The sequence below is a fragment of the Falco biarmicus genome, chromosome 7, assembly GCF_023638135.1.
Source record: "Falco biarmicus isolate bFalBia1 chromosome 7, bFalBia1.pri, whole genome shotgun sequence".
NCBI lineage: Eukaryota > Metazoa > Chordata > Aves > Falconiformes > Falconidae > Falco > Falco biarmicus.
In genome coordinates, this window is record NC_079294.1 from 20,578,913 (window position 1) to 20,605,470 (window position 26,558).

The window sequence follows — 26,558 nt, forward strand, 5'->3', positions numbered from 1 at the left end:
ATGTTATTCTCTTCCAGGTTAGCATGAGGTAATTCTGAACAGCATGGGATCAACATGTCAAGTACTAGAGTTCATTGTCTTGGCTTGTAGTCAACAGCTGCCCAGTTCTCCTTTTCCTGAGGGTTCATCTGCTTCTGAGTCACTACTGTGATGGTCATGTGAGCTAGCGTGAAATGAACTGTTGGGATCCAGAGGGTTCCAGCAGCACATGAGTCACAGAGGCAGAGCGGTCAGCACATGCTAATCTTCCTAGTATTTGCTATGTGTGGTGTAGATATATCCTGAGATGAACTTGTCTTCTGTTAAAATGAAATGTGTTTTCTCTGAATGGGAAGCTCTTATGGGTGGGAGGAGGCTGTATCACCTTTATGCCATTCTGACTGTGTAAAAGACTTTGAAAACTTATTTTAATGATCTATGGGTTTCCCTTAGATAGGGATACCTTGCTTTCCTCACTTGTTGTAACAAGGTATTTGTGTCTAGCAGGCTGAATAGTAATTGTGAGCAAGTCAAATGGCATGTAAAAAGTCTGCTCAGGCCATCCAATTTAGGGTAATTTTGAGTTTATTATAGCTTCAGCCCAGGATTTGGTGGTGGTTCTTTTGCATCAGTATTTAAGGTGGTAGAAATTCACCTGCAGTTTGGTGTAGTGCAGTTTTGAATCATATGCATTTCAAACAAACAAGTAAATACATGAATACAACTTGCTGTGTCTGTAAACCAGTAGATTTTCAGAGGGTTTCAAGATGATAAAGTATTTCTTATTTTGATTGTGCTGAAAACTGTCGTGACAACTGTGTTTTTGATGAAGAAATAGATGTTTTATCAGAAATTGATATGTTCTGTGGAGATGTGTGCTGATAATATAAAAATCTTGAAGACAAGAGGAGATGAGGCTGAGGTTCTTGATTAGAACTAGAGACGTGCTTACCAAAATAACATCTGGGTTATTGTCTGTGTGTTTCTTTTTTTCCTCTCTCACCATTCTTGCATCCTCCCACCCTAAAATGTTGTTTTGCAAGGTCTTGCTTTTGCTAAACCAGTGAAGAATAAAACAAAAATAAAATTGTTTACCAGTCAGCCCTACTTCCTAGCTCTATATGAAGTTATGTGGCGTTTCCTTTGGATTTTGCACAGGTACCTGTAGTAGTGGCGTACCGTATTCTAATCACTCCAATAAACAATTGCCTGCCAGTAGTCACCTTGCACATAGTGGTGAGCTATCCCTGCACTCAATGGTGCCATTTAAAATGTTTGAGAGCTCTCTGCCCAGTTTCAACAGTTTAATTGCTGATGGTGTGTTATTGCTTCAGAGTTTAATAGCTGTTTCTGGTTATGATAAAGTTGGTTTAAACCGACAAGCTTTTTAAAAACTGAATTTGTCGCTTCCTCTTTGCAGTGTGGTTTCCTCCTTTGGTACCTTCAGAACATTGTGGTTCAGGGTATTGGGTGAGGTGACATATCCTATTTACACTCGATTGGAAAAGACTGCGTCACGGGCACTTGAAGCTCTGTGGGGTTTTCTTTGTTCAGACACTTAGATGTGGCTCCCTGTCATCACCTGATTACTTTGAATGCTAACATCATCTTGCTAACTTTGTTGTTGTCTTAAGAAAATGACAGGCATAAATTTAATGTTATGTCTGTATGCTGCCTGTTGTGGAGTGAGCACAGTGATGATTAAAATATTACATGGCATACTTCCTCATAGTTAACTTCAGAAGAAGGCCTCTTTCTTACTTGTCTCCTTGGTTGCTTCTGCTGCTTTTCCACTTGTCTCTCTCTCTCCAGGGCCACAATTCTGTATTGATTGAATTATTGAGGCAATTGCACTTTGTTGACACACAGGCCAATATTAAATCAAGACCTAGTGATGCCAACCCATGTCAATTAGAAAAGGATGGAGGGCCTGAAAGGAAAAATCTTTTTTTTACCCCTTAGTCTTTTAGAATCATGCTGTGCCCTGACTGGTGGTGGTGGTCAGTATAAACTCTTCAGGCCAGGAACTTGTGCCTTCACTGCCTAAGCTTTTATAGCCCTGAGTGTCCTGTTACTATTAGCTAATAAAACAAATAATGATAATTTTGTTTGTCCATTTCTATCTTTATCTCGCTTGACCATGTAGTGGCAATAGGGTGGGATATTAATACAATAGCCTTCCTGCCCTGTCACAGACGACATTAAAGATGTCCCATGCTTGCAGGTTCTGTGATCAGAATGGTTGTAACAGAACAAATAGGCCAGGAAACAAAATTTAAAATGTTTATCCAAATCCCTTAATCCAGCAGCCACTAAAAATGCCCCTGCCATGCATTCCTGCCGTTCCCTAAATCCTTGCAAAGGAAAGCATTAAAGCAGCCATATGGTAGATGTGTTCAGTTAGAGGGCTCTCAGTCAGCTTCTTATCTGATATAACTACAGAGGTCGCCATACAAAATAGTGTCATTCATTATTTATACTTAAAATTTTAGCAGAAATGTGTCAAACCCTGCTCAACAGGCTTGGCTACAGCCTTCCTGTTTGAAAGTAGATGGTGATTTTGGTTACCTCAGGTTCTGGATTCTTTGTTGAGATTCTTTAAATGCCATAAATGTTTTCTGTTTTGTTTCGATTTTAGGTTGGTTTTTGGTTTTGTTTTTTTTTAATTTTACATATCAAGCCTTTAAGAATCAGGTCCTTCATGTTAGGTTCCTGAAAAATGTTTTCCTGTACTTTTTTTCTTCTTTTCAAAAGACCTTTGATTTCTTCCCTTATCCTTTCTTTTTCTTTCTATGACAGTCATTAATATAATTTCCAGGTTCAGGAAACATTTTGTGGTTCCTTCTGCATTTTTTTCTGTCTGCCTGTTTCTTTCTTTTTATCTACACTCTGAACTCTACAGGTTGCCCAGAGCAGTTGTGCTGTCTCTGTCGTTGGCAGTTTTAAAAACCTGACTGGATAAAGACCTGAGTAACCTGGTCTGACACTGTAGCTATCCCAGCTTTGGGCAGGAGGTAGGACTAGAGACTTCCTGAGTTCCCTTCCAGCTTTAAATACCCTATGAGCCTATGATGCTACTTTTTTGTCTGTTCTGTACTTTTTCTTTTTTGCTGTCATTTTCTGTATATACTCTTCTTTGTTATGCTATGTTTGTTATACTTATTTATTAATCTATACACAAGGTTGCATGTTTTGATGAATCTCTGATGTGTACTTAATCTATTTACTAGGGACTCTTTCAAAAGACAGGGATATTATTCTCCTAATAGCCAATTCCTTAATTATAAATCTACTTACTTTGTTGTTTTTAAGTGTGCTGATGGTTTGAAGATTACCTTTTCTGCCAACTCAGGTTAGTAAATACGTAATAAATTTTGAGATGGAATAGTCCTGCCTTCAGGCAAGAGGAGAAAAATATTTTCTCTTCTGGAACCTTCTGGCTGATTATAAGTTGTTTTGAACAGAGAAGAAACTCTGTTTTTTCCCAAAATCTGAACTCTGCAGATAGGATAATTCTGTTCTTCTTGAAATGAGCAATGCATTTTTTAATGGAAAAACTACTTTTGTTGGTATGCTTCAGCTAGTGATTAATAGCATACATACAGACCTAGGACATCCCAAGTTTTGGCCTAATGAGAGCCCTGGCCTGCCAAATCTCTTGCAGTACACATCCTCTCGTAACTCACAGCCCACTTCTCTCCTCTCATATTAATCCCAGGATAACATTAAACTACCAGTAAGTCACAGCCCTCAAATGTTGACATTCCTTGAAAAAGTAACTGGGTGTAACGTCAGTGATGAACTTACTGTAAGTAACCAGATGTAACCAAGGTGTGTTTAAAGAGAGCGTTTTAAATCCCACCTTATAGTCAACATTAAAGTTTTCCTAACACCTAATATAGGCTAGATGAAAAGAATTTTGGTGCTTTCAGGGTACTGACACAAACAACTGTGCCTTCTACTTGCATCTGTAGTTAGGAAAATATTTGCTAAAAACAGGCTGTACTTTTTAATAGATTTTAGTGTTACTGTAAGGCACCAAGGTGAGAGCTCTGCAAACCGTAGTCTCTTTCCTCTTGTCCTTGGACCGTCGACCACAAGCGGTAGTGGCACAAGCTGTTCTGCTGGCTTATTGTTGTTCAGCTTTGATCTGGAGATGCCACATCCAATCAATTGGCGTGGAAGCCTGGGCTCCCATTTAGTCCTTTGCTGCATTTCTAAAGCTGTCGTGAAGGGCATCATGGTGTAGATAGTGGAGTATGTAGTGAAACTGGTAAGTTGGCAAATTCATTTTGCATCAGACTGTAAACATGTGCCTGATGGTGATGACGTTCAGCTACTACTAACCTGTGCTGGATCCAAACCAGTGACCTGAGGGTGAAACATAATTTCTTCTGATCCAGTTAGTTTCTTGACTTGGGCCAAACTAGTGACACAGCAGTGAAAACTATCTTAGTGCATGGCCAAAGACTGAGTCAGGGACTCCAAGTAACCACAGTTGATAGACCTGAGTTTTGAGCTTTAAGGCATGTGGGCAGAAAATGCTTGAAGAAGTTGCAGCCAAAAAACTGACAGTCCTGATTTTCTGACTACTTTTTACCAACAGTTCCCAGCTGCAGGTTCCCTGTGGTTCTAGACTTAAGGGCCTGTGTATGATCTATGTAAGTACATGTGCGTAGATGTGTTTATACTAAACTGTTATGTTACTTACATTAGTTTGAGTTATTTCCTTGTTAGTGAAGGAGGAATGTGTATGTAAACAAAGGCTTTTGCTCTCCATCCAGACTGTTGTCCCAGCAGCCTTACTGATAGTGTAATCCAGCGTCTGTGAAGTTAGCCAGTGGTGATGCTGGGGAACCTGCTTCTGGCCTCTGAATAAATCTTGGAGGAGACAGGTCACTGATAAGGGAGAATCATGCTGTTTACACTTTCATGCTTGTGCAACCGATGTTGCAAAAGGAAACAAAAGATAATGTAACGTAGTTTTTAAAGTTTGCCCTTTACAGCTAAATATCTGATGGACCACATAGGTGGACAGGGTAGGTCCTTGCATTACCCTTCTCCTGACTGTTTTAATTTCCAAGATACAATCTGTAACCCTAAAATGAAAGTTCCAATCTGTACTGAAGATGACTATAAATGCTTGTGACTAAAAACAATAAAATAGGTGTGTAGATTCTCAAAAATGTCCACAGTAATTAAACTGTTAGTGCTGGGACCCTAGGATGAAGGGGCACTTTCCTTTAAATACCAGCAGCAACTAGTCACTTTTTTGAAGATTAATTTTCACTTGCAAATTTAATGCTATGGAAAGGTGCCAGATCCATTCCATTGATGTGATGGTTTCCCAGGCAATTACCAACATGGACAGTGGGACTGAATGCTTTCCCCTTTTTGACTCAACAGCATACTTGCACACAACTTATGGGACATCTTCATGGCTTAATAGGTTATTCCATTTATCTCCTTGTCTGGTTTTTAGCTCCTTTTTAAAGATGAGCCATACTTCTGTGTAGTTCTACTACAGCCAAATAAAGGCAAGGTAAATGAGAGGAAAGAACACAAGTTTGTGCATACAGCAAAAGAAACAGACTTAAACCATAATCCAGAGATTATGCTGGGGTGGGAAAGTAGCTGAAATTTCCTCAGCAGAAGCTGTCTTGCTAATCAGCTCTGGCAAAGAGCCTCTTGATGGGGTCCTGATATGCTTTAGCGGGATTGTCAAATAGAAAGGAGGAATGCTGTTTATTACTGTACCAAGAGCTGGTAAACTTCTGCAGGAATTTGTGTCCAGTTCTGATTCTCAGAGTTTGGGGAGAATAGGGAAATACTGGAGGACAGTTCAGAAGAAGAACACAAAACCCCGTCCATGTTGTCAAAAGGCTCTTGTAAGGATTCAGGACTTCAGTGAGAATGTGAGGTTGCAGAGGTACTTGTGCTTGGAATAGCTATTTGGCCGTTCAGTCTTCTCAGTTGTATGGGCAAACGTGTGAGTGTGTGCAGTGACTGGAAGAAGTAGTGGTAAACTTCAGCCTTAGAAGTTTCAGCTTACTAGCAGTATGGGTGACAGCTTTGGGGCAGTTCGTCTGTGAGGCTGGTACACTAGTTATTGATATATTTAAGATCACATGAAACATCTGTATAGACACAGTCTTTAATCCAGCTTCTTGAGGTGCAGACCAGGGCAGATGCTCACAGGAAACTCTTCTGGCTATGTGTACTGCCATGATTTTACTGTAAGGGAAAACAGGACCGGAAAATGAAAGGCCAGCTATACACAGTCCATTTGTTATGTTTTATAGATAAAGGCACAACTTTTTTTTTGCACTGTAATCATCGGGTTTCAGAACAGCCTTGTCAGAACCTGGCAAAGAAGTGCATCTGTGGAAGAAATTAAGATATGAAGTCATCCTAAGGCATGAAAGAAAGTACATGCTTAAAACTCAGAGCTTCACTAACAATATTTATATGAGGTTTTCTGTGAGTTTTCTCGGAAAACTCTTCTTTTGTTTTTCTAGGCATTATGCCTAAGGATTAACTTATTCATGCTCACTCATAGCATGTGTGTATACTGTTAATTTCTGCATGCAGTGACATGTAAGCTTGGTGAGGTATATGAACCGGCCTTGTATTTCTATGCTTTCTTTTGAAACATGCCCTCATGGAACTTAGGGGGTTTGAGAACAAGGATGGATGGATGCAAATTACAGTTTCCAAATACGTGAAGTAGAATTTTTGTAGAAATAGTTTTGTGGAAAACTGTGTTGTGGAAAAGCTCACCTTTCTTTTTTACTGGCTCTATGGGCAGAAGTTTTCATAGCCTCTTGCTGGATGCTGCTTTTTCTGGCCACATGCTGCTCAGTCCTTTCTGTTTGTAGTGGAGATCAAAAGCGTAGAAGAGCTCCTTTGAGCTGTGGCCAGTAATATTTACCCAAAAAAAAGCAATCACTCACTGAGATGCTGGATGGCTCAGGAAGCTTTGCATGTTTGCCAGTGTGCTGGATGCAGAAGGCTTGGATGAAGACTGGAGGTCAAATTTGAAAGATGTGGCGTAAGGTGTGACTGCTGCCTTGTTTTTATGGGGAATATTCAAGCTGTTGATTGCTGTCTGTGTCATTATGCCAGTTGTTCACTTGTGATTTATAGGCATCAAAAATATGTCCAAAATATTACCTGCCGCCAAACAAGTGGGATTTCTGAATTGTACTGAGGCCACGAGTGACTTCCATAGCAATCAGTAAATGTGTTAAGCATTAAGGATAAGCTGGTGTTAACCGGCTCTCTGGTTCTATATCGTTTGGTAGACTTAGATCATTGGTGTGGAAAGCACTGATGCAGTACAGAACAAGGTCCTGATGAGGTTAGCCACTTATATGAAGTGGTATTTTATTCCTTTGTTATAGTCCTTATTATGTGACTATCAATGCGTTATAAAAATTCACCTTTTCTGAGGGCTGAGTTCAGTTATCTTTTAAGCAGAGGCATAGTTGAAATGGAATAAAACTTTGAAACAGTGAAAGTAGGATGGCACTGTCTCCAAAATCTTTAAATGCTGACACTGTAAATTGACTCTGTTACTGCCTTGCTATATCCTGGTGAGGCGGGAAGGTAGGGAAGAGAAGAAGCTCCAATATTATAGTAGTTTTAAATTACTTGATCTTTGGGAAGTGCTAAGATACATGAGCAAAGCCTCTTAAGCCTCATGTGTTTCTGGTTTATTTTCAAGCTTGGAAGCTTGAGACTGTAAGCATGTGGAGGTCTCTGAATGGCACACAGAGGTGGCATTCCAGACTGATGCATGCCCTTCGTAAGTTCAGGGATTTTGAAGAATATGACAATAGGACAGCATGTTCCATGAACAGAGGGACTTAGAGGACTGAAATCAGGAAGATTTTGCTACTGATTGGCTGAAGAGATCCTGCAGGACACATATGTCAGCATCGCAAGCAGGGTGCTGCTGCATGTTATAATGTGTCGGTAAATATTATGTGAATAATGAGCATGGTCCAGCATCTCTTATCAATCTCAAGAGCTGGATCAGTTACAGGAGGAGGAAGAGGAGGAGGAGGACAAAGAATGGGTGGCCTGGGTTTCCATATAGAAGGCTTCAGATTTTGATCCTTTGAAGAAATGGTGGCTGCTGTAGATACTTCGACAATAAGAGCAGTGATTATGAAAACCGCTGCTGTAACTATAGCTCTTGAAACATTTACCAATGTGTGAGTCCTTGATGCCCTAGAATGGTTGACTGGCAGCCTAGAACGAGCAGGACTGGCCTGGCAGCCTGGAAGGTGATTTTCAGGTAAAAAGAAGGAATTAGTCCTTAGCACAATAAAGCAGTGTCCAGCTTCTAATGGACAGAGAACAGAATGAAGATGTGTTGATGAGACAGGAACAGGGGTTAATGGAAATGCCTGTGTGTAGGCCAAGCTCTTTCAATGGGCTACAGAGAAACTACAGCTTAAACTGGTAAAGAACTAACAGCAGCTGGGGCAATATGTACTCAAAAGGCAGTAGGTTCCCAGCTTATTAAGGTTAAGAGCTTTAGGACTAGATTAAGACCTCCTAGTCAAAGAATACTGCCCAAATGCACAAACATCTTTCAGAACAGGTAAACTCTGGTTTACACCTGTAGAGGAACATGTTGTGATACAATTCACAAATAGGCATATTCCTTGAGATCTCCATTTAGGATTTGGCTCTTATTATTTGAAAGTAGAATGTTAAGCTGATTTCTGGATGAAGACATTTGACAGAACTTGGGGGTGCAGAATAGAAATCTGTGTATTATGCCATATTATGTCATGTTGCATTAGGCCAAGGAATGTTTTTACCATGGAACTGCCATTGAAGACAACAGAAATGAGCCTTGAATCCTGCTTGCCAGCTGAAGAAATACTCAGGATCTCTCTTGGCGATCCGTGGCTCATATGAAGACTATTTACAGAAATGAAACCTTTTCAAATGAAGCACTGAAGTCATTAAATCACAAGATGGCAAGCATAAACCACTGGAGGGACCCTCTGGATTTGTCTTTCCTTTGGGTGACCAAACTTCATGTGTTTTGGATTAATGAGATGAAGCCTAAGGGAGGGTGCTAAAAGAGAGAGGAAATTTTTGAAGTTGTTCACCCAGTTCACTCTGAGAAAGCACAGCACAGTCCTTATGGCCTCTGCACAAGTGTTTATACATTCTGGCTTGTGTAAGAACAGCTTTCTGCTTTCTGAATCAAATATCAGCTACAATGTTATTAACCTTTAAAACAGTCTGTGAATGAAGATGCCTATTTTGGGGAGGCAATTTTCTTATATCATCAAGCATTTTTGTATTATAGGGTTTTTTCCCAATAATTATGTCATAATAAAAGGCAGATCAAGCTTACTTAGCAGGAGGAAGTGAAGGATCACAAATGAGAAGAGATGGAGAGATCTTCCACTTTCCACTCGAGGAATTGGATACTTTTTTCTCAATGCTTCTTCCCCAACATGCCCAAGCCCTGCTATGTTTGGAAATGGAATTCAGATTCAAAGTGACCTTTCTTTATGATTTTTCTGCCTTCAGAAGGAAGACGTTATTTGTCTTGCAAATGGCACATTCTTGCTACGTCTGGCAAGAAGGTGGGAGAGTCAGCAGACAGTGGCTGTCGCTTGTGTCTTACTGTGAATTGGCATATCATTTTTGGATTTGGTTTCCTGTTAGCTGTCAAAACTCTCTTGTGTAACTTCAGTTCCTCCAGAAATAACTGTCTCTCCTGAGTATCTCGTGGTGAAGTGGTGGTTTCAACTTCCTTTTGACTGAGTTCCAACTTGAAGGATAATGGATCGTTCTGTTCTCTTTGGTTGCTGCTCTCCTTACTCATCTTCGTAATCTTTTACTTCTGAAGTTGCAGAAAGTAGATTTATTTCCCAGTGCATGCAATGGTCTCCTCTATTTCTGGGGGACAGCTTCAAATATTCAGTTGCTAGCTTAATTGTGTTACAGACTGCATTCAATGCAAGTGCTGTCCAGCTCTATTATTATTTCAAAATTGTTTATACCTTATCATGCTGTAAACAATTCCATATAGAAACATGTCATCCTTGTGCTGAAAGATCTTGTCAGGAAGTCAAGCAACTGAAGCTGCAGAGGACAAAGCCATGCACCACGCAGAACAACATATGTATGTACTATCAGAGAACATGCTTAGTATAGGTAGTTTCTCCAAGTACGATTTTCTGTGTTTGTCCTGAACTGTTGAAGAATGGGAAGAAAAAAAAAGAAAATCAAGGAAGTTATTTAGTAAATTAAAGCAAACTCTCATCTTATATTTGCAAAGCCCTTTGGCTTAGCTGCTGTGGCTGATTTAAAACATTTTAAATCCCATTTCCATACTTGCTTAAGTTACATTTCTTTGAAAGACAGGAGTATCAAATTCTAATGTGCAGTTTCCTTTCAGAATACATATTCTCTGGGAGGTGAATGTCTGAAACAGCTGTAACTTTAACATTCCACCTACCTCTCCTAAATAAACACAAAGACAATTCAGTATATAATCGAAGAGATACATAACTGTGTGCCTGTGCATATTTGTATACATGTAGATGGATTTATTGATAACCACATACTCAGAAGTCTTTTACAAGCAATCTATTGGGGCAACTCAAATGAAGTCATTTGCTTTGTGTTTTTCTTTGGAGTTGTTATGATTATCAGATCTTTTTTCATCTAATAGTGAAATACTTCACTTCGGGAAATTGCAGAGTAGTCTTTGGTCAAGTGTTCGTTGAAGAATTGATTAAAAACCAACCAACCAAACAAAACAAATAAACAGGTCTTTAAAGCCAAAAGCTGGGTACCAGTAGCTTTAGGTGCATTTGCCCAGGGTAGAATTTGAAGATAGAGGCACTAGTCATAGTTCTGAGAGAACATGGGTACAAAATCTTGTATATGTAAGCGTTGGCAACATGGAAATTTCAGGCATTATCGATTGTTCTTTAGCTGAAACCGTCAACCAGTTTACATCTTGCCTCTTGTGATATTTGCAATATAGTGATATTGTCCTAGCATTAAACATAAAGCTTTTGAATGAGGTAGTTGAAAAACTTCCTAGGCCAATTAGTCCTGTATCATGGTATCTCAAAAAGCATGATGACTTTAAAATTTATTTTTATGGATTAAATATCAAAATCAGGATTCCTCTAAAACACAACACAGTAACAGGTTGGGGTTGGTGGTAAATTATATGTGGTAAATGTTGCTGAAGGAGTGACTTAAAGAATGTGAGGGCAGTAGATGATTTCCCTAATTGTTTGAGGCCTGGGGGGGAACCTTTAAAAGAGGAATAGTATTAGAGGATAGACCAATCAAAGTGACTGTCCTAAAGGAACTTTCTAATCTGATGAGGTTTTACTAGCCCCTATAGTATCAGGACTAGTGAGAAAGCCAGTATAACATCAGCACACAACTTGTAGGGTATGAGATATAAAGCTACATCCCATACAAACATCTATCAGTGTAACAGAATTAATCCTTTGTACATGCCGGCTATTGTTTTGCTTTGTTGGATTATAAATGTTGGTAATGATAGCCTTTCTACCACTTTACAGTGAGTAATATTCACATACAAATGTTAGCTTGTATAAGCATCCCTCTTTTCTTCCCAAATGTGCCATTTTCATCTTATTTTTTCTGCATGCTTTTTTGTTTAATTTTGTAGTATCCTTGAATTGTGCATTACAGAAAGTATTTAAATACAGATTGTTTCTATTTAAGCACGATGGTCTGAAACCTCAGGCGATTAACATTTTGTTCCTTACTGGTATAACAGACCGAATGTGTCCAATCACAACAACCACTGTATCCTCTTCAGATAGATAATTCATCTATTCTTTTAGGGCACTGATTCAGCATTGAATGTCAGCAATGTTTAAAAACAGTGTCTCTGCTGAAAAGACAAACTAACAAAAGTGCCTAACCTTGAGGTATCTAAACTTCAGTTTTGAAATAAGTCAATATCATGTTGTGCAAAATGGCTGGAAGTTTTCTGTTGAACTTAGATCTGGTATTGTCTTTTTATGAGAGGTCATGAGGTCACACCTCCAGATGATAATGGTTGCGATATAATGTCTTCATACATATATTTGTCAGCGTACAAAGAAGACAGAGGGTAAAAATACTAGAGTTCATAATTACAGGTTTTTCTGGCACTGGCGTTGGATTTCTCTCTGACTCTGCTTGGCATCTTATCAAATACAAAATCAGGCCTGATACTAATCCTGAGAAACAAAAATCCCAAAGAATCCTCCATACAGGAGTTATTACACATTTTCTTTTTCTTTTTTTTTCCTCACAGTTTAAAAATATCAGATTAGCTAAGAAGTTGGTCAAAATTCTAGAGTCCATCTTCTGAAAATGTAAAGGATAATTTAAAATGCTGACAGTCAGATGCTGGTAATGTTTCTGGTGCTACTTACAATTAATCCATCATAACAACTGTAGATTCTGTATCCCAGCCAGAGTTGTTGTGTGAGAGGAAAATGAGACAAAGCTCATTAAGGTCTCAAAAAGTTAAAAAGTGGCTTCTTTAATATACATGGTCTTCTGAGCACAAAGGGCATAAAAGTCAGCAGAAAAGAATATATATATTGTGAACTCTGAAGAAATCAGTGCTTTTGAAATTGTATCCCTTGCTTTGCCCTAAGTCTGACTGCAGCTTTTAGCTTCCACCGCATGTTTACATTGGAAATCTCTCTTTGTGCATATAGAGTTTGTTCTCTTATGAAATTGTGTCTCAGGGGAAGGATAATTTAAAGCCATTTCCATTTGTTATGTCTGTGCCAAACTAGGCTATTAGGGGCTGTTAATGCTGGATAAACTGAAAACCTACAACTACCTTCATCTGTGGATTATAGAATCTGTCCAACAAATTGCATGCTGATATTACCAGAATAAGGAACTATGGGCAGTTTCATGTTGTAGCCAGCACTGGGATCAGTATTTACATTTATACTGTAGCCAATGTCAGGGTTGTGCTGATAATCACAGATGTGCATCTGACTATACTTCAGGAAGGCTGAGCTTTTAAAGGTTAAGTCTGACGATAGCCGGTGTAATTTTAGGTTTCTAGGTTAGGAGCTCTTGCTGAATAGCCTTTGAGAAAGCATGGATTGTGTTTTTTGTGATTCTAGACCTAGTATTACCTTATTTTGCATAATTATAAGTTCAAGAACAGCCCTAAGCAGGGAAGAAGTTGTAAGCTGTGTTTGAGGAGTAGCCACAGATAGCACTGAGAGTTGGAAGGATATCACTAAGCTCAAGTTTTTCTTCTATGCTTTGGCAAGAGAATGGTCATGCAACAGTGTAACATTGGCTTATTTTAGATACAAATTACCATTCCTTTGTTTCAGGCAATAGCTTAATGAATTTTATGGCTGTGAGCCAGGAATCAACCTATTCATCTTTACCTGCTCCTTCATTCACACTCACCAACAGCTATCACAGTGGTAAGCATGATTGACCATTCACATGCTGGGATCCAAGAGACAGGGGCTGGTGGTAGCCTATTTGAAAGACACTCATTCCTGTCTGTGAGTGCGTAATCTTAGCCAGTTGTACCATTATTTTTACCAAGACTGGTAAGTTTAGGTACCCATTATCTGCCATATATAATTACAGGATACATTCAGAAGATTTATAGATTTGTTGCAGATGAATGCTTTTTTTAAGTGGAAGCTTGTCTTAGTCTTGTATCTAAAACATTAAGCTGCAAACATCATAAAAACTTGTTTTCTGGTGAAATTCTTCAGTGTTTCTTTTTGCTTTCTTTGATTAGGAGATGGAAAACCAAATCACTACTTTGGTATGTCCCAGATGACTCCAATGGTGCAGATGCATGAAGGTGAAAAAAGAATAGACAATGTTTTAATTCATGGACAGTATAAAATTTCTATTCTTTAAAATTTCTCTGTCACACTCATACCCTAATTTTCTTAAAGCAGTGGTTTTGCATCACTGGATTTCTGACTGTCTTAAAAGGCCTTGGAAGTTTTAGCTCATTATGAATAACCAGGGCTAGAAGAAATGAAATAGTGTTCACAGTGGTTACTAATTATGGAAGTTTTAGAAGTTTGCATTGTTTTTAAGATAGTCTGATTTTAGCTTATCCAAACAGAGGTCAGAAGTTGCTTGACTCATTCACAGAGATTATCTGTCAGCAAAGCATGCAAAATTTGGTCTTTGTTTTTGTGATTCCAGAAATATCCTGTATGTAAAATACAGTAGGGAGGAAGAAGGGACTAGTAGTTTCATGTGCATAAGTTGTTTTTTTTTTTTGTCAGAGTGACGGGGAAAAATTAATCTACTGATTTCCGGTCAGTGTTAAGACAGTGATTACCACTGATAATGGAGAATAGATTTTTGTCTGCCGGGGATGGCCGTTGATTTTGCACTACATGCTATTTGTAATACGTGTCGGCTGTGTTGTTTGCTGTGGGGTGCTCTTCCACCTCAGACAGCTGTGTCCTGATCTTCACCTGAATGTCCACAAGAGAAATGGGGAGCTGCTCAGAAAGGCAGCATGGCTCCACTGCAGCAGCTGCAGGGTTTCACAGTGAGCAGGTGTATGGAGAAGATGAGGAAGGATAAATTCAAGACACTTCTCTAGCTGTCAGCCACAACCATTTGATGAGATAAAAAAGTGAATGAAGTCATGTATGTCTCTGTTAGAAGGAAAAAACTAGTTGGGAAATGTGATTGTCAGTCTCAGTTTCTTCAGCTGCTCAATGGGAAGAATCACTGAACAGTGCAGATATTATCTAGGCCTTCATGTCACGAGGTGGATGCTTTTTGTTAAAATAGCTGTAAATTCTCTCAAGACCTGAACCTCATATTCATGCTGTGCTTTAATCCTTTGAATTTTGAGCATATCCTTTCAATAACATTCAGAGGAGAGCTGACATGCTGATGATCTCAGTGATGCTACATTTGTCTCTCTTGTTTGTAGGTGTTAGTTTAACAACACTTTGAGAAAAATTCTTGAAGAATTTGCATTTTAGTAATTTTGAAAGGATCACTAACAATTAGATGAGAAAGTATTTGCTTCTGTGTTGTTTTATTAATTTTCTTTTGGTTAATTTATTTTACTTTTATAATCATGCATTATTAAGTTTTAATTTCTTCCTATTTTGAAGGTAAAGGCAATTTTGACGGTAAAGTTCAGTGTTGAATCTACTGGGGCTGGGTCAGGAGAAACTCATGCATTCCTCCTCCTACATCAACAACTGCAACATTAATTTCAACAGAAATGGGGTTCTCTTAATTATTTGAAAACAATATATTAAACCTTTTTGAGTTGGATTACATGAAATACAGAAATCAGTATCAACTGTGATGTTTTTCTATAAAAGACATTTGAAAAACTCATGGAAGGCAGGGATTTAAAATGAAATAGAAAGTGTACGTAAAGTACAGCTGGAAAGGAATATTTAGTCCAATTGCCATACTCATTACTGGTTATTTGTAAGTTTTGAAAATAATTACATATTCAACTCCCGAAAGTGTGTCTTTTTAGGGACCAAAATAACAAATATATAAACAATGTTCTGTTCTTAGATTCTTTTCATTAAAGTCATTGTTTTTGTTTGCTGGTTTTCTAATCAATCCAATACAAACAGTGTGGTATGTCTGTATAAACTTACACACTTAACTTTTGGCATTCCTCTGTGTAATAAACTGCATTTGCCAGGGGAGGATAACCTAGATTATGAAACCCAGGACTGCTTTTTGTATAAGGATGCTGTGTGTAATTTTAAACTTGTGTTCAAGGTAAAAGGCTCAAGAAGTTAATGAAGAGGGAATTAATCGTCCCTCATGCTCCCAGATAGACATTACAGACTTCAAGTTTTGAGGAGACAGAATAAAAAAGATCTTTGCTGCCGGTGGCCATAAGGCTGGAATGTGTATATTCTCTAGAGAGCCAGAACTCATCTGCAGCTTCCCCTTATTTAAACTCAGGACACTTCAGTTTCCTGTTTAGTTTGCATCTAAGTGGATTTTCTTTTAGATTGTAGATAGTTGTTTGTGTATTCTCTGCTAAGGGTTATTATTTTTTCCTTTAGCTGCTGGCTTGGGAATTGCCTGAACAGTGTTGCTATATTGAAAAGGATTATGTGCTGCCTTGGCTAGGGAAACCTATAGGAAGCAGATACCATATAAAACCAAAACACAGTGTCTCCAGTTTGCCACTTGCTGAGTCTTTTAGCAGTGATCTACTTGAAGTAACGTTGTGGTAAAACGAATTTTTAGTGGTTCTTAATGTCTGTAGCACCACTCACAATGACAGAACATAGAGAATCTGTGTTCCTTTCAGAGGGACAATCGTAGTGAATCTTTGAGTCTGGCACCCAGCTGCTGCTGGTGATAGCAGTTTTTATTTTTTATTATTAGCTGGACTCACATCCTCCATCAGTCTGTAGACAAGCTCAAGTGAGTGTTTACATTCCCTATGTGGCCTTCATCAGCTTTTTGTTACTTCAGTGAAGAGTCTGTGAGACTATTTAGAATTTTTCTGAAGACGTAAGTCTTCAAATTTCCCCTGGAATTCCTGGTGGAATGAAGAAGGCACCATTAACTAAACTGTCTCACGTTAACCTGGCTGCAAGAAAAGAGACTGTGCTCCTTTCAAGTTAAAGCCTCTCTGATGCCTACTGCTGGGTTACTTCTAGTGGGTATTTCTAGTGTATTAGCTGTTTAAGCTCTGTGTGTGTTTCCTAGAAGAGAAAAAACGTCCTGATAGAATCCTGTTTTCATACTTCATATAGCCATTTCTTATGGAAACTTTGTGAACAGGAATGGCAAAGATTGCAGAATGTATTGTAAATGTTTCTTTCCAAAAAGGAAAGAAGGCAAGGGAATGGCTCAGAGATCCATGTTTCAAAATACAACAGGTAAGTATACTATCATTACTAGGCTATGATCAGGAGGAGGAGGGGCTAGGCAGTTGCTTCGCATTGAAATACACCTTTGTTTGCCTTTTCAAGTCCAGAGCTGCAGCATTTAAGCTCACCCGCTCCTCCTTTGCTAGTTGATTCCACACACCACTGCAAGAACACAGTAATCTTAGCCAGTATACATTTCAGTTTGACTCCTTATGAGGCACACCATTGATATTTGAGTGTTTAATTCACTTCTAGGAAATGAGCAGCTGCATGTATTATTATACCTTACACACTTTGTAAATGTCAGCAACAAATCCAAGCAGGCCAGCAGTAGGGGAAAGGTCTCGACAAAGCTAAAGTGAAATATAGAGAGGAACTCACACAATCTTTTTGACCTCTAAGCAAGTGCTATCACACAAGTGTTTGTACTGGAAAAATTGCTCTATTTATAAGTAAGGCAGTCTATTGCTAGGAAAAAAATGTCATCCTTTCTTGGGTTGCCTTTTTTTATAGTAGTTCTAAGCTAAGATTTTGTTGTGTTTCTGCATATGCAGTGGGGGACAAAAGAAAGAGGATGTGGGTACATAAGGCAGAAAGAACAGGATTTGGAAAGAGAAGAAGAAAGAAAACTGTTCTGGGCTCTTTTGAGAGTTTGAAGTTTGCTACTGAGCCCAGTATATTGACCCAGGATGGAGAGCACTACAGACTATGAACCTGGTTTCTCAAAAAGCATGCCTCTCTAATCCCCTGCATCCGCTGAGGGCCTCTTAGTATTGTTGTAAAAGGTCTGTTTTCCAGAGTGATTTGATTCCCATAGCTGTGGGCAAAGGCACCCAAGCAGTTCTTGTTTGATTAAAAAGCGGAGTTGTTTGCTGGTGACTGTAAACACAAACAGCTGCTTTCTGAAACCACACAAAAATGAAAGCCAGATTGGTACCTTTGCTGCAGGACAGTTTTAAACAGCTTGCTCACTATCTGGGAATATTTTCTTTGGGAAAATAATTGAGAGTGATGTTAATAAATGCAGAATAAAATGTGTATGTATTTCACTCACCTTCACTCTGTCCTGATTATTTTTGATGCAACCTGATTTTCCAGTCTTAGAGCAGAACAAAAGCAATTTAGCTTGCCTCAAGTAATAATATTTACAGGGACTTGAAAATACAACCAAAAAGAAGAACCTTTCAGGATCAGTCAGTGCTGCCTGTTTTTTGTTTTGCAGTGACCTTGTTTGCATTTGTCCATGGAAAGAGAGAAGGGGTGTTGTTGGGGACCCTATGTGGCCTCACTGCACTGAAGTGATTCTCCTTAGACTGGTTTTGTTGATTTTTTTTCATCACGCATTTTATCCACAGAGTACACGAGCAATGTATAACTGTGCTTAGGGGTGTAGTCTCGTGGGTTTCAATGTTTATATTTGATCTATTTTATTGTTCTTTGCAACTAGATAGTCTGAAGGTTATGGACTGCCTTTCCCATATCACTGTGTAGCTACTGTCCTTAGCAAATATTGTTCTATATGTTTTGCAATCATTTTAATTAATTTTGTCATGTGTAGGTGCTTATTGAAAGGACCATCAGCAAGATAAATAGAAAACATTAGGTAATTCCCTACCTGAGACTACTAAAACCAAAAGGTTACAAACAATCCCATTTACTAGGTCAATACTTTTTGTTCATGTGGTTTGTTATTTATTTCATTCTGAATGGACAGTGAAAACCAGTTATGTAATTATTGTTTGCCAAGAACAGGCAACTTGAAAAGCAGTGTGTAAAGCCAAGTTTTATTATAAAAGCTTAACTTCCTGCTTCTCAGATACTAAGTCAGACTTCTTCACTGAGGTTGAGCTCCCAAGCTTTCAGATAGTCCATATATTTAGTGACACTTACGCATTTATTATGTATAGATATTGCTTACATATGCACACAAGTCTTTTGAGAAGTATTCTGAAATTATGGGACTAGGCATCTGGAGACCTGGCTTCTGTACATGGCTTTACCATTAACTTCCTGAATGACTTAAGCAAAGTTGGAAAGTTGGGGTTTTTTTACACAATTATGCTAGACTACATAATCCTGTTCTGGGGAGTAACAAATGTCATTACAGATCTGTGCTGCATTACAGATTCTGCTCTCCCCTGATGGATTGTGAGAGTTAGGGCTGTTGGAGGGCTTTTCCAGCTTTTCACCTTCCTTACTACTTGACTGTGTGTCCTGGGAAGCTTTTTACTACCTTTAATCAATGTTTTGTTGACTTGAATGTGTTTAGCCCTTGACCAGCTCTAAGGTCAGTGCTTCTCTCTCCATCTCTGTTTCTCACTTTGCAGTGTAACCTGTGGGTTATAACTACCCTAAAGCTGTCTTTTTGCTGATTCCCCTTTTATGTGCAGTGGGGATAATGCAGCTTTTCTAGGGACACCACAAGCCTTGATTCATTGATGTTATAAGAACTGTCAAAATCTTGTGACAGAAGTGGAAAATTTTGTTGACATTGGAAAGAGAGGTGGTTAGAGCTGTAGTCTGGGTTCCAGCTGTAGGGGTATTTCTATTAACTAAAAATTGATTCAGAACCTTATACTGAGCTGTTTTTATGAACTTAAAATAATTGAGAACAGTTTTTGTTTAGCTCTGGGTAGTTCCTGAGTGCGTTTGCAAGTCAGACGGTGTAGTCCTGGGCTTAAAAGCCTGGCTCCAGCTTGAGACGTATTAAACAAAATAACCAAAGAGAATTTATCAAGGATGAGTTATACATACTTCTGAAAATTTTCATGTTATGATTAATGTTGCTGTTACTAACACAGCTATATACTTTTTAATTTAAAAATATCATGTATTTTAGAGTTGTCAAAGGAAAAAAAACCCTTATTCTGCATGTACAGTTATCTCCATGTACTACCAAAGTGCCTGAGCATCTCCTAAGTATTTAAATACAGAAATAAAGATAGTGATAGTACTCTCTTCTTTTTCAACCTGTAAAGAGGATTGTTAATTTAAAGGTTGTTTACTGCATGAACAATTTGGGATCAGTGCTGGGTCCAGTCCTGTTCAACTCACTCATCAGTGACTGGGCATGTGAAGGCACGGAGTCTACCCTCAGCCAGTTTGCTGATGGCACCAACCCGGGAGGAGCGGCCGATACCCCAGCAGGCTGCGCTGCCAGCCAGCCAGAGCTGGGCAGGCTGGAGAGCTGGGCAGAGAGGGACCTCACCAAGTTCAGCGAAGGCCAGTGCAGGGTCCTGCACCTGGGGAGGAACAACCCCCCACACCAGTACAGGCTGGGGCTGACCTGCTGGGAGGCAGCTCTGCGGAGAAGGACCTGGGAGTTCGGGTGGGCAGCAAGTTGCCCACGAGCCAGCAGTGTGCCCTGTGGCCAAGAAGGCCAGTGGGACCCTGGGGGGCATTAGGGGCAGCGTGGCCAGCAGCAGGTCGAGGGAGATGATCCTGCCCCGCTGCTCTGCCCTGGGGAGGCCACATCTGGAGTGCTGGGCCCAGTGCTGGGCTCCCAGTTCAAGAGAGACAGGGAACTGCTGGGGACGGTCCAGCAGCAGGCTATGAAGACGATGAGGGGAGTGAAGCATCTCCCTGATGAGGGAAGGCTGAGGGAGCTGGGCCTGTGTGGCCTGGAGAAGGCTGAGAAGGGATCTTACCAATGGCTACAAATATCTTGAGGGCAAGTGTCAAGAGGACGGGGCCAGGCTCTTTTCGGTGGCACCCAGCAACAGGACAAGGGGCAACGGGCACAAACGGCAACACGAGAAGTTCCACCTAAATATGACGAAAAACTTCTTTACTTTGAGGGTGACAGAGCACTGGGACAGGCTGCCCAGAGAGGCTGTGTGGTCTCCTGCTCTGGAGACATTCAGAACCCGCCTGGACACAATCCTGTGCAACCTGCTCTAGGTGAACCTGCCTTAGCGCAGGGGATTGGACTAGATGGTCTCCAGAGGTCCCTTCCAACTCCGACCGTTCTGTGATTCTGTGACATGGGATAAGCATCAGCTATAGATACTTTTTCTTTTGCATGCTACACCCATCCTTCTTTCTCTCCCTTTTTCTCAGTGCTTCATTTAGTACTTGTTGGTTTCTCTGTTTTTTGATTCCTGTCTACCCTTCTTCCAAGTGAAGCAGGACTTTTTGTTCCTTATTAATGGTATGAAAAAGTACAAATCAAAAGCAGGAGGTCTGGAGCATACTGTCAACTATTAAGCTCAAGTAACCATCTGTGTAGCCAGGTGGGAAAACCCCTGGTGCTGGTGGGGAAGGGCATCTTCCTCTTCCCGCTGAGATTCAGTTTGGTTGCTGACTGGGCTGCAGCAGGAGCTGGAGGCTTGAGAAACACCTCAGTGCACAGGGATGGCATGGTGGGGATGTCATTGGAAGACTGGAAAACGAGGATGCTGGCCCTCCCACAAAAGCATTCCCCCCTCCCCCTTCCTTTTCTTTTGCAGTTACACACAGCGCTGTGGCTCTGAGGTCATTTGTTTCCCACAGCTTCACAGACCACTGTAGCAGAAAAGGAGACAATGGTCCCTTACAAGAGGCGATATGAGGCCGCCTTTCATCTCTAATAAGCCCCTTCACTTGCACTGTGAAGCCTGGTGGGTGTGTGTGTGCGCGTGCGCGCGTACCACTCTGCAGCTTCCATTGATGTAAAGCATCCAGGGTTGTTTTTTTTTCAAATGGGCAACTCTTTGCATGTTCCAGCCTTAGGTGAGTTTTCTGTTCACCGCAAGCACATCAGCAGACATCCCTTCTCCTTTTCATGTAGCTATTAAAATCTAAGGTCCATCTGGTCAGCATCAGTTGGCAGAAAGACCAAACTCAGAAAGCAAGGAGAGGGAGGGGGGCAACTACCTCTTCCTAGTACAGGCTCTGCCTGTTGCTGTGTTTGGGCATGGTTGCTGACTGAGTGTGTCAGGAGAGCTCTGTGAGAACATCCACCCTGGCAAAGCAACCAACTGTCCTGCCACAGAGTTTGCAAGCAGAGGTGCAATTTGAAAACATTTTTCCTCTGTTACCCTGCTATAATGAGCAGAAGAGGAAAGGGAATAAACAGCATGATGAAATTTTAAGGTGCAGGAGTTTGGAGCAGTGGTCCTTCTAGTCTGGGATACCGTTTTTACTCCTGTCTTCTGTCTGACCCTTTGAAATCCCACACCCTAAGCCACCCAATGAGTCTGGAGAACTTTCCTTCCTGTGTGAAACAAAATTTTTAGCTGCCTTCTGCACAACAGTGAGTTTATGCTCCAAGGTAGGAAACGGATTATTCCCTGTTTTGGTGGGCTCAGAGTAAGTATGTATGTTGATGGTGGTCATGAAACTTTTCCTACGCTCTGCCCTCTTTCAAAGCCCATGTTTCACCTGGACTGCCTTTTTACTACAGTTGGTTCCAATGGCTCACTGTGAGGCCCCCTTTAAGCTCGCTGCAGGCTTATCTTAGGAAATGTTTTTGGTAGTCCAGGGCCACTAAGGCTTTGCGTCTTTCTCCCTCAATACTGTATCCAGTTCCATTTGTACGCTGTATTACTTCAGCAAGGGAAACAAAATCCATCTTTTCACTTGTTTGGGTGGTTGTTGTTATTCTTGGCTAAATTAGCATCATGCAGCCTCATGTTTCACTCAAGGATCTCTGTATGTTGTAAAGGTCCCAGCATGAAACTTCTGCTTAAGCCTGAGACCTGGCCTCACTTTCTTTAGGTTGCACATGTTATTTGACATACCACACCTGGAAAAGACATCAAAGTACATTTTTTTTCCTCCTCACTGGCAGTGCATGGGAAACTAAAAGTCCTTGACTTGTTGCTAAGTAGTGCTTAGTAAAGCATCGTTGTGGTATCAACATTATTCTCATACTAAATCCAAAACACAGCACTGTACCAGCTCCTAGGAAGAAAATTAAGTTTATTCCAACCAAAACCAGGACAACAGTCTTTGGGGAAAGGGTGTCTTCCTGACATCTTATAAAAATAAGTGTCTATCATTAGTTACTTTCAGACAGATACGGAACACTGATTGATGAATAGATGAAGTTAGTATACATAAGTATGTTAGTACGTCTTTGGTTTTGGTAGATGTGGGATGAGAGATGATGTGTAACAGCTGGATATGTTTGAGCTGAAGTATGGACAGTATCTCTAAGACAAATCACATTTTTCTGAGTTCTCCAATCATTGATATTTTCAGCTTCACTGGACTTGCAAGTAAGATGCCACAGTAATTGGTTTGTAATTTGTTGTCTAGTTTCACTGTGATATCTGTAAATAATTCCCTTCCGCTCAAATGCTGTTTCATAACTTCTTGCAGCAAGTATTGTCTCATGGAGTGTATCACTTGACCTTTTTGCTTGCCTGAGCTGCAGAACACCAAATGTGCCCTTTTTTTCAGATTATAGAAATACAGCAGGTCCGTTAAGTGATGCTGCCATGGCAAGCATCTAGTAATTTCACAATTAAACTGCTTGTGAACATGAAGCACATACCTCTAACAGAAGTAAAGAGAAGGGGGAAAAAGAAGGACCCCAATTCTTTAAAATCTGTTGATAGCTGTGGTTGCAGAGCTCAGCTAACAGGGATTTTAAATTGCTATGGCTGTACTATCTTTCTTCCAATGTAAAGACCCAGCAAGTCTTGTGTGGGCAGAGCATGTAACTACTTCTCCAGCAGTTATCAGTACGTTAGCCTGTCCATATGTTTGCAAAACATAGAAAATACTTAACTAATACTCTCTTACATGAAATAACACTAAAGAAATGCCAGTAATGATGAGATTTAGATTTGGGAAACCAATAAAAAGTTTGTTGCCTCAGACCCTGCCTGGACTTTGTGAAGTTTCTAATGTTGCCTCTGTTAAGTAGGAATTTAAGTGGGTCTCCTCTTGGTTTTGGCAGATACTAACCTCTTCCGTGGCCTTGAGTGATACAGAGTCATTGGTAGAACAGCATTTTATGGCCATGACCTTGTATAAAAGGACAACTCTCAGGGCTGGATAATTACATCACCATTATAACTGTTCTGTGGCTTATTAAAAGCGTGTAAGAGGATTAATAAAATCAGAATGTAAGCAGACCTCAGGTAGCCTCCAATTGTAACATTTACAGGAGCACTGGATAAAAAAAATCCAGGTTTCTGAGTGCTGGAGGGCTTTGTGGCGTGTACAGAGTGCATGTACAGATTTGTTGGCCTTCTCTGGTGCCCAGGCTGAGTCCTTGGGTATATGGGTGAAGTCTGTATAGTGAAGGTGTGAGGGGCTTCTGTGAACTAGCAGGCCAGAATTGGGGAAAGATCACTTGTATTTTGTTTTCAAAATCTCTTTACTGCTTTATTATGTGATAGATGAACTAGACCTGTGGAAAAGTTGTAATTATTTTACCAGAAAAACAAGCATTCCATCTAAGATAATAGGTTATTATTTGCTTTTAAGGTCAAGTAAGGAAGTAGTCTTGAAACTTGAGAATCTCCTGTGAGAACGTTTGTCTTTATGCAGAGGTATTCAGTGATGTACTAGGGTTTCCAACTGATCTCCATAGCCCTGTTAAAGCACAAAAAGATACTTCCCTAGGATTCAGAGCTGATAAAAACCTCCACAGTGGATTTTACAAAACATGATCAACACAGTGTAATAAAAAATTATCAGAAACTTATCAAGAGCTAGCGTACTTTATGGAGTTACAGGTACAGTACATAAACTTGTCACTGTTCTCTGCTGTATGGAGTTTCAAGGGGTCTTTACCTGTTGTGCTTTTCAGCTGGCATCTTTTCCCCAGAAGGAAACTCTAAGAGCTGCTTAAAGCCATCTATGAATTATGTGGTCTCACCTGAGAGACATTTGGAGTTTTCTTTGGGCAGATGAGAGGTAAGAGATGTAATGACTTGTGGATCAGTACTTGGTTCATTTTTGCAATATTATTATTCTAGCCTAGTCCAATTTTCAAATATTTAAAAGACACTATAAAGTCTATCCTGTGGCTTCCTCACATGACCCTGACTGCAGTGTGCGCATTGCTTTATGCTGTCCTGTCTCCTTCTCATGATGCTTTGCCAGCTCCAGCCAGTTTGCTGTTCCCTGCTGTGACAGCTCTCCCCACCCCGCTGTTGTTTCCTGCTGCTGACCCCATTTCAGTCTTGGCTCCCCTCCCCAATTTTTTTCTTTCTTCTTCCTTCCCTTGCCATTGGCGTATCTTCTTCCTTAAGCCATCCAAAAATAAAGTGGTTGGTTGTGCAAAATACGCATTCCTATGTAGTAACTGGCTATTAGCTACACTATGGAGAGCAACAAGATGTTTCCAGGGCAAAGCTAAATGCTAATCTGAACACTTTAAAAACTGGATTACAAAGGGGAAAAAATGAACCTGGTTTTAGTGAGAGAGTTTGAGATAAACTTGGGACAGCAATTTAATCGCAGAATAGTGACTTAATTTTTTTTTCTCTTTATGCATTGGGCTTGCATCTACAAACAGAATCTTCCCATTAAAAACCAGGGTGTTTTCCCTCTGGTCCACCCAAAAGTCCCCTTCACTGAGGATGTGTTTATTCTGAACAGGGTGCATGATTCATCACCCCTGGGAGATGAGGCAAGGTTTGGTGCTGATCTCACATAATTTATCTCCCCCTTGCCCCACCCCCCTGCCCCACACCCGAATGTGTGAGGCAGCTTTGTGCTAGGAGATTACATCACTGATAAAATCTTTTAAGGGGAGCATACACCTTGTTATTACTTTCTGTGCCATAGAGAATTTTTGCTGTTGGGTAATCGTGAAGTCAATTTATTAGAAGCTAGTTTGGACAAGGCAGCAGGCACAGTAGATGCTGGGAAACATTACTTTGGTGTGGAACCTTACTGAAGCTAATAAAATGTAGTCTTGCCCTGAGTGGGAGTGGGAGAGCTGTAGAAGAAAAGTGAAGATACTACTACAAGCATCTGAAAATTCAGTTGCACTTCAGATCCCTTGGGACTGCAGTTTCTTTACCTCTGGGAACCAGCTGCATAAGAAGAATCTAGATAGTCAGTTTTGAAAGAAATGTAGCTCTTTACCTTGCAGAGAGAGTGGCATGTAGTTTTCCGCTGGGAAAATTAACACACGTAACAGATTTTCCTACTGTACTGGAGCAGGTGGGACTCGCAAGTCCCGCACATGTATATTTGATGTGATGTTAATCAATTAAATGAGGCCTATAAAGAGAATGAATAGTCAAGTCATTAACATTCCTTTCTGTTGTCCAACACTGTCCAGTATGAGAGGGAAATAGTTATAGCTGAGTTGATAAATATTTCGTGATTTGCTCAAATGGAGAACATGTGCATCCCAAACAACACATTCCTCCAAGCCAATGCTGAAATGGTGCATGTCCTCTACAGCGAGCCACTGCTGTGTAGCCACTAGCTATGCCAGCTTTAAAAAGGAGAGCAGAACTGAGCTATAAGAGCCTTTAGAATAATTTAAGAACAGGATTCTTCCATTCTGGAGCAATTATCCACATTGATATAAATATTAACACTAACGGTCTGATGTGTTTTGAGTTTGATATGTTGCTGTGTGGGGCCCAGAAAGCACTCATTTTTACATGGGAATGAGTCTGTTTCTATGTATATCTCACTGCATAATTCTGTGCAGTAAATGAACTCATATTTCTCCTTGTTTGTTCCTGAAAGTAGTGAGCTTGTAGTTGT

The 26,558-nt window shown here is 40.1% G+C and overlaps 1 protein-coding gene across 5 annotated transcripts in view; it reads left to right on the top strand.

The window, feature by feature from the left end:
- The window catches only part of RAD51B (RAD51 paralog B), a 428,423-nt gene that overhangs the window by 185,887 nt on the left and 215,978 nt on the right, over positions 1–26,558 (top strand). Inside the window, exon 10 of one of the 5 annotated variants that reach the window (XM_056347810.1) lies at positions 24,637–24,743. The exons of the other annotated variants lie outside the window; for them this stretch is intronic. Coding sequence (XP_056203785.1) covers positions 24,637–24,740 — 104 coding nt within the window. The 3' untranslated portion in view covers positions 24,741–24,743. The remainder of the gene's footprint in view (positions 1–24,636; positions 24,744–26,558) is intronic. 5 annotated transcript variants of the gene reach the window in all.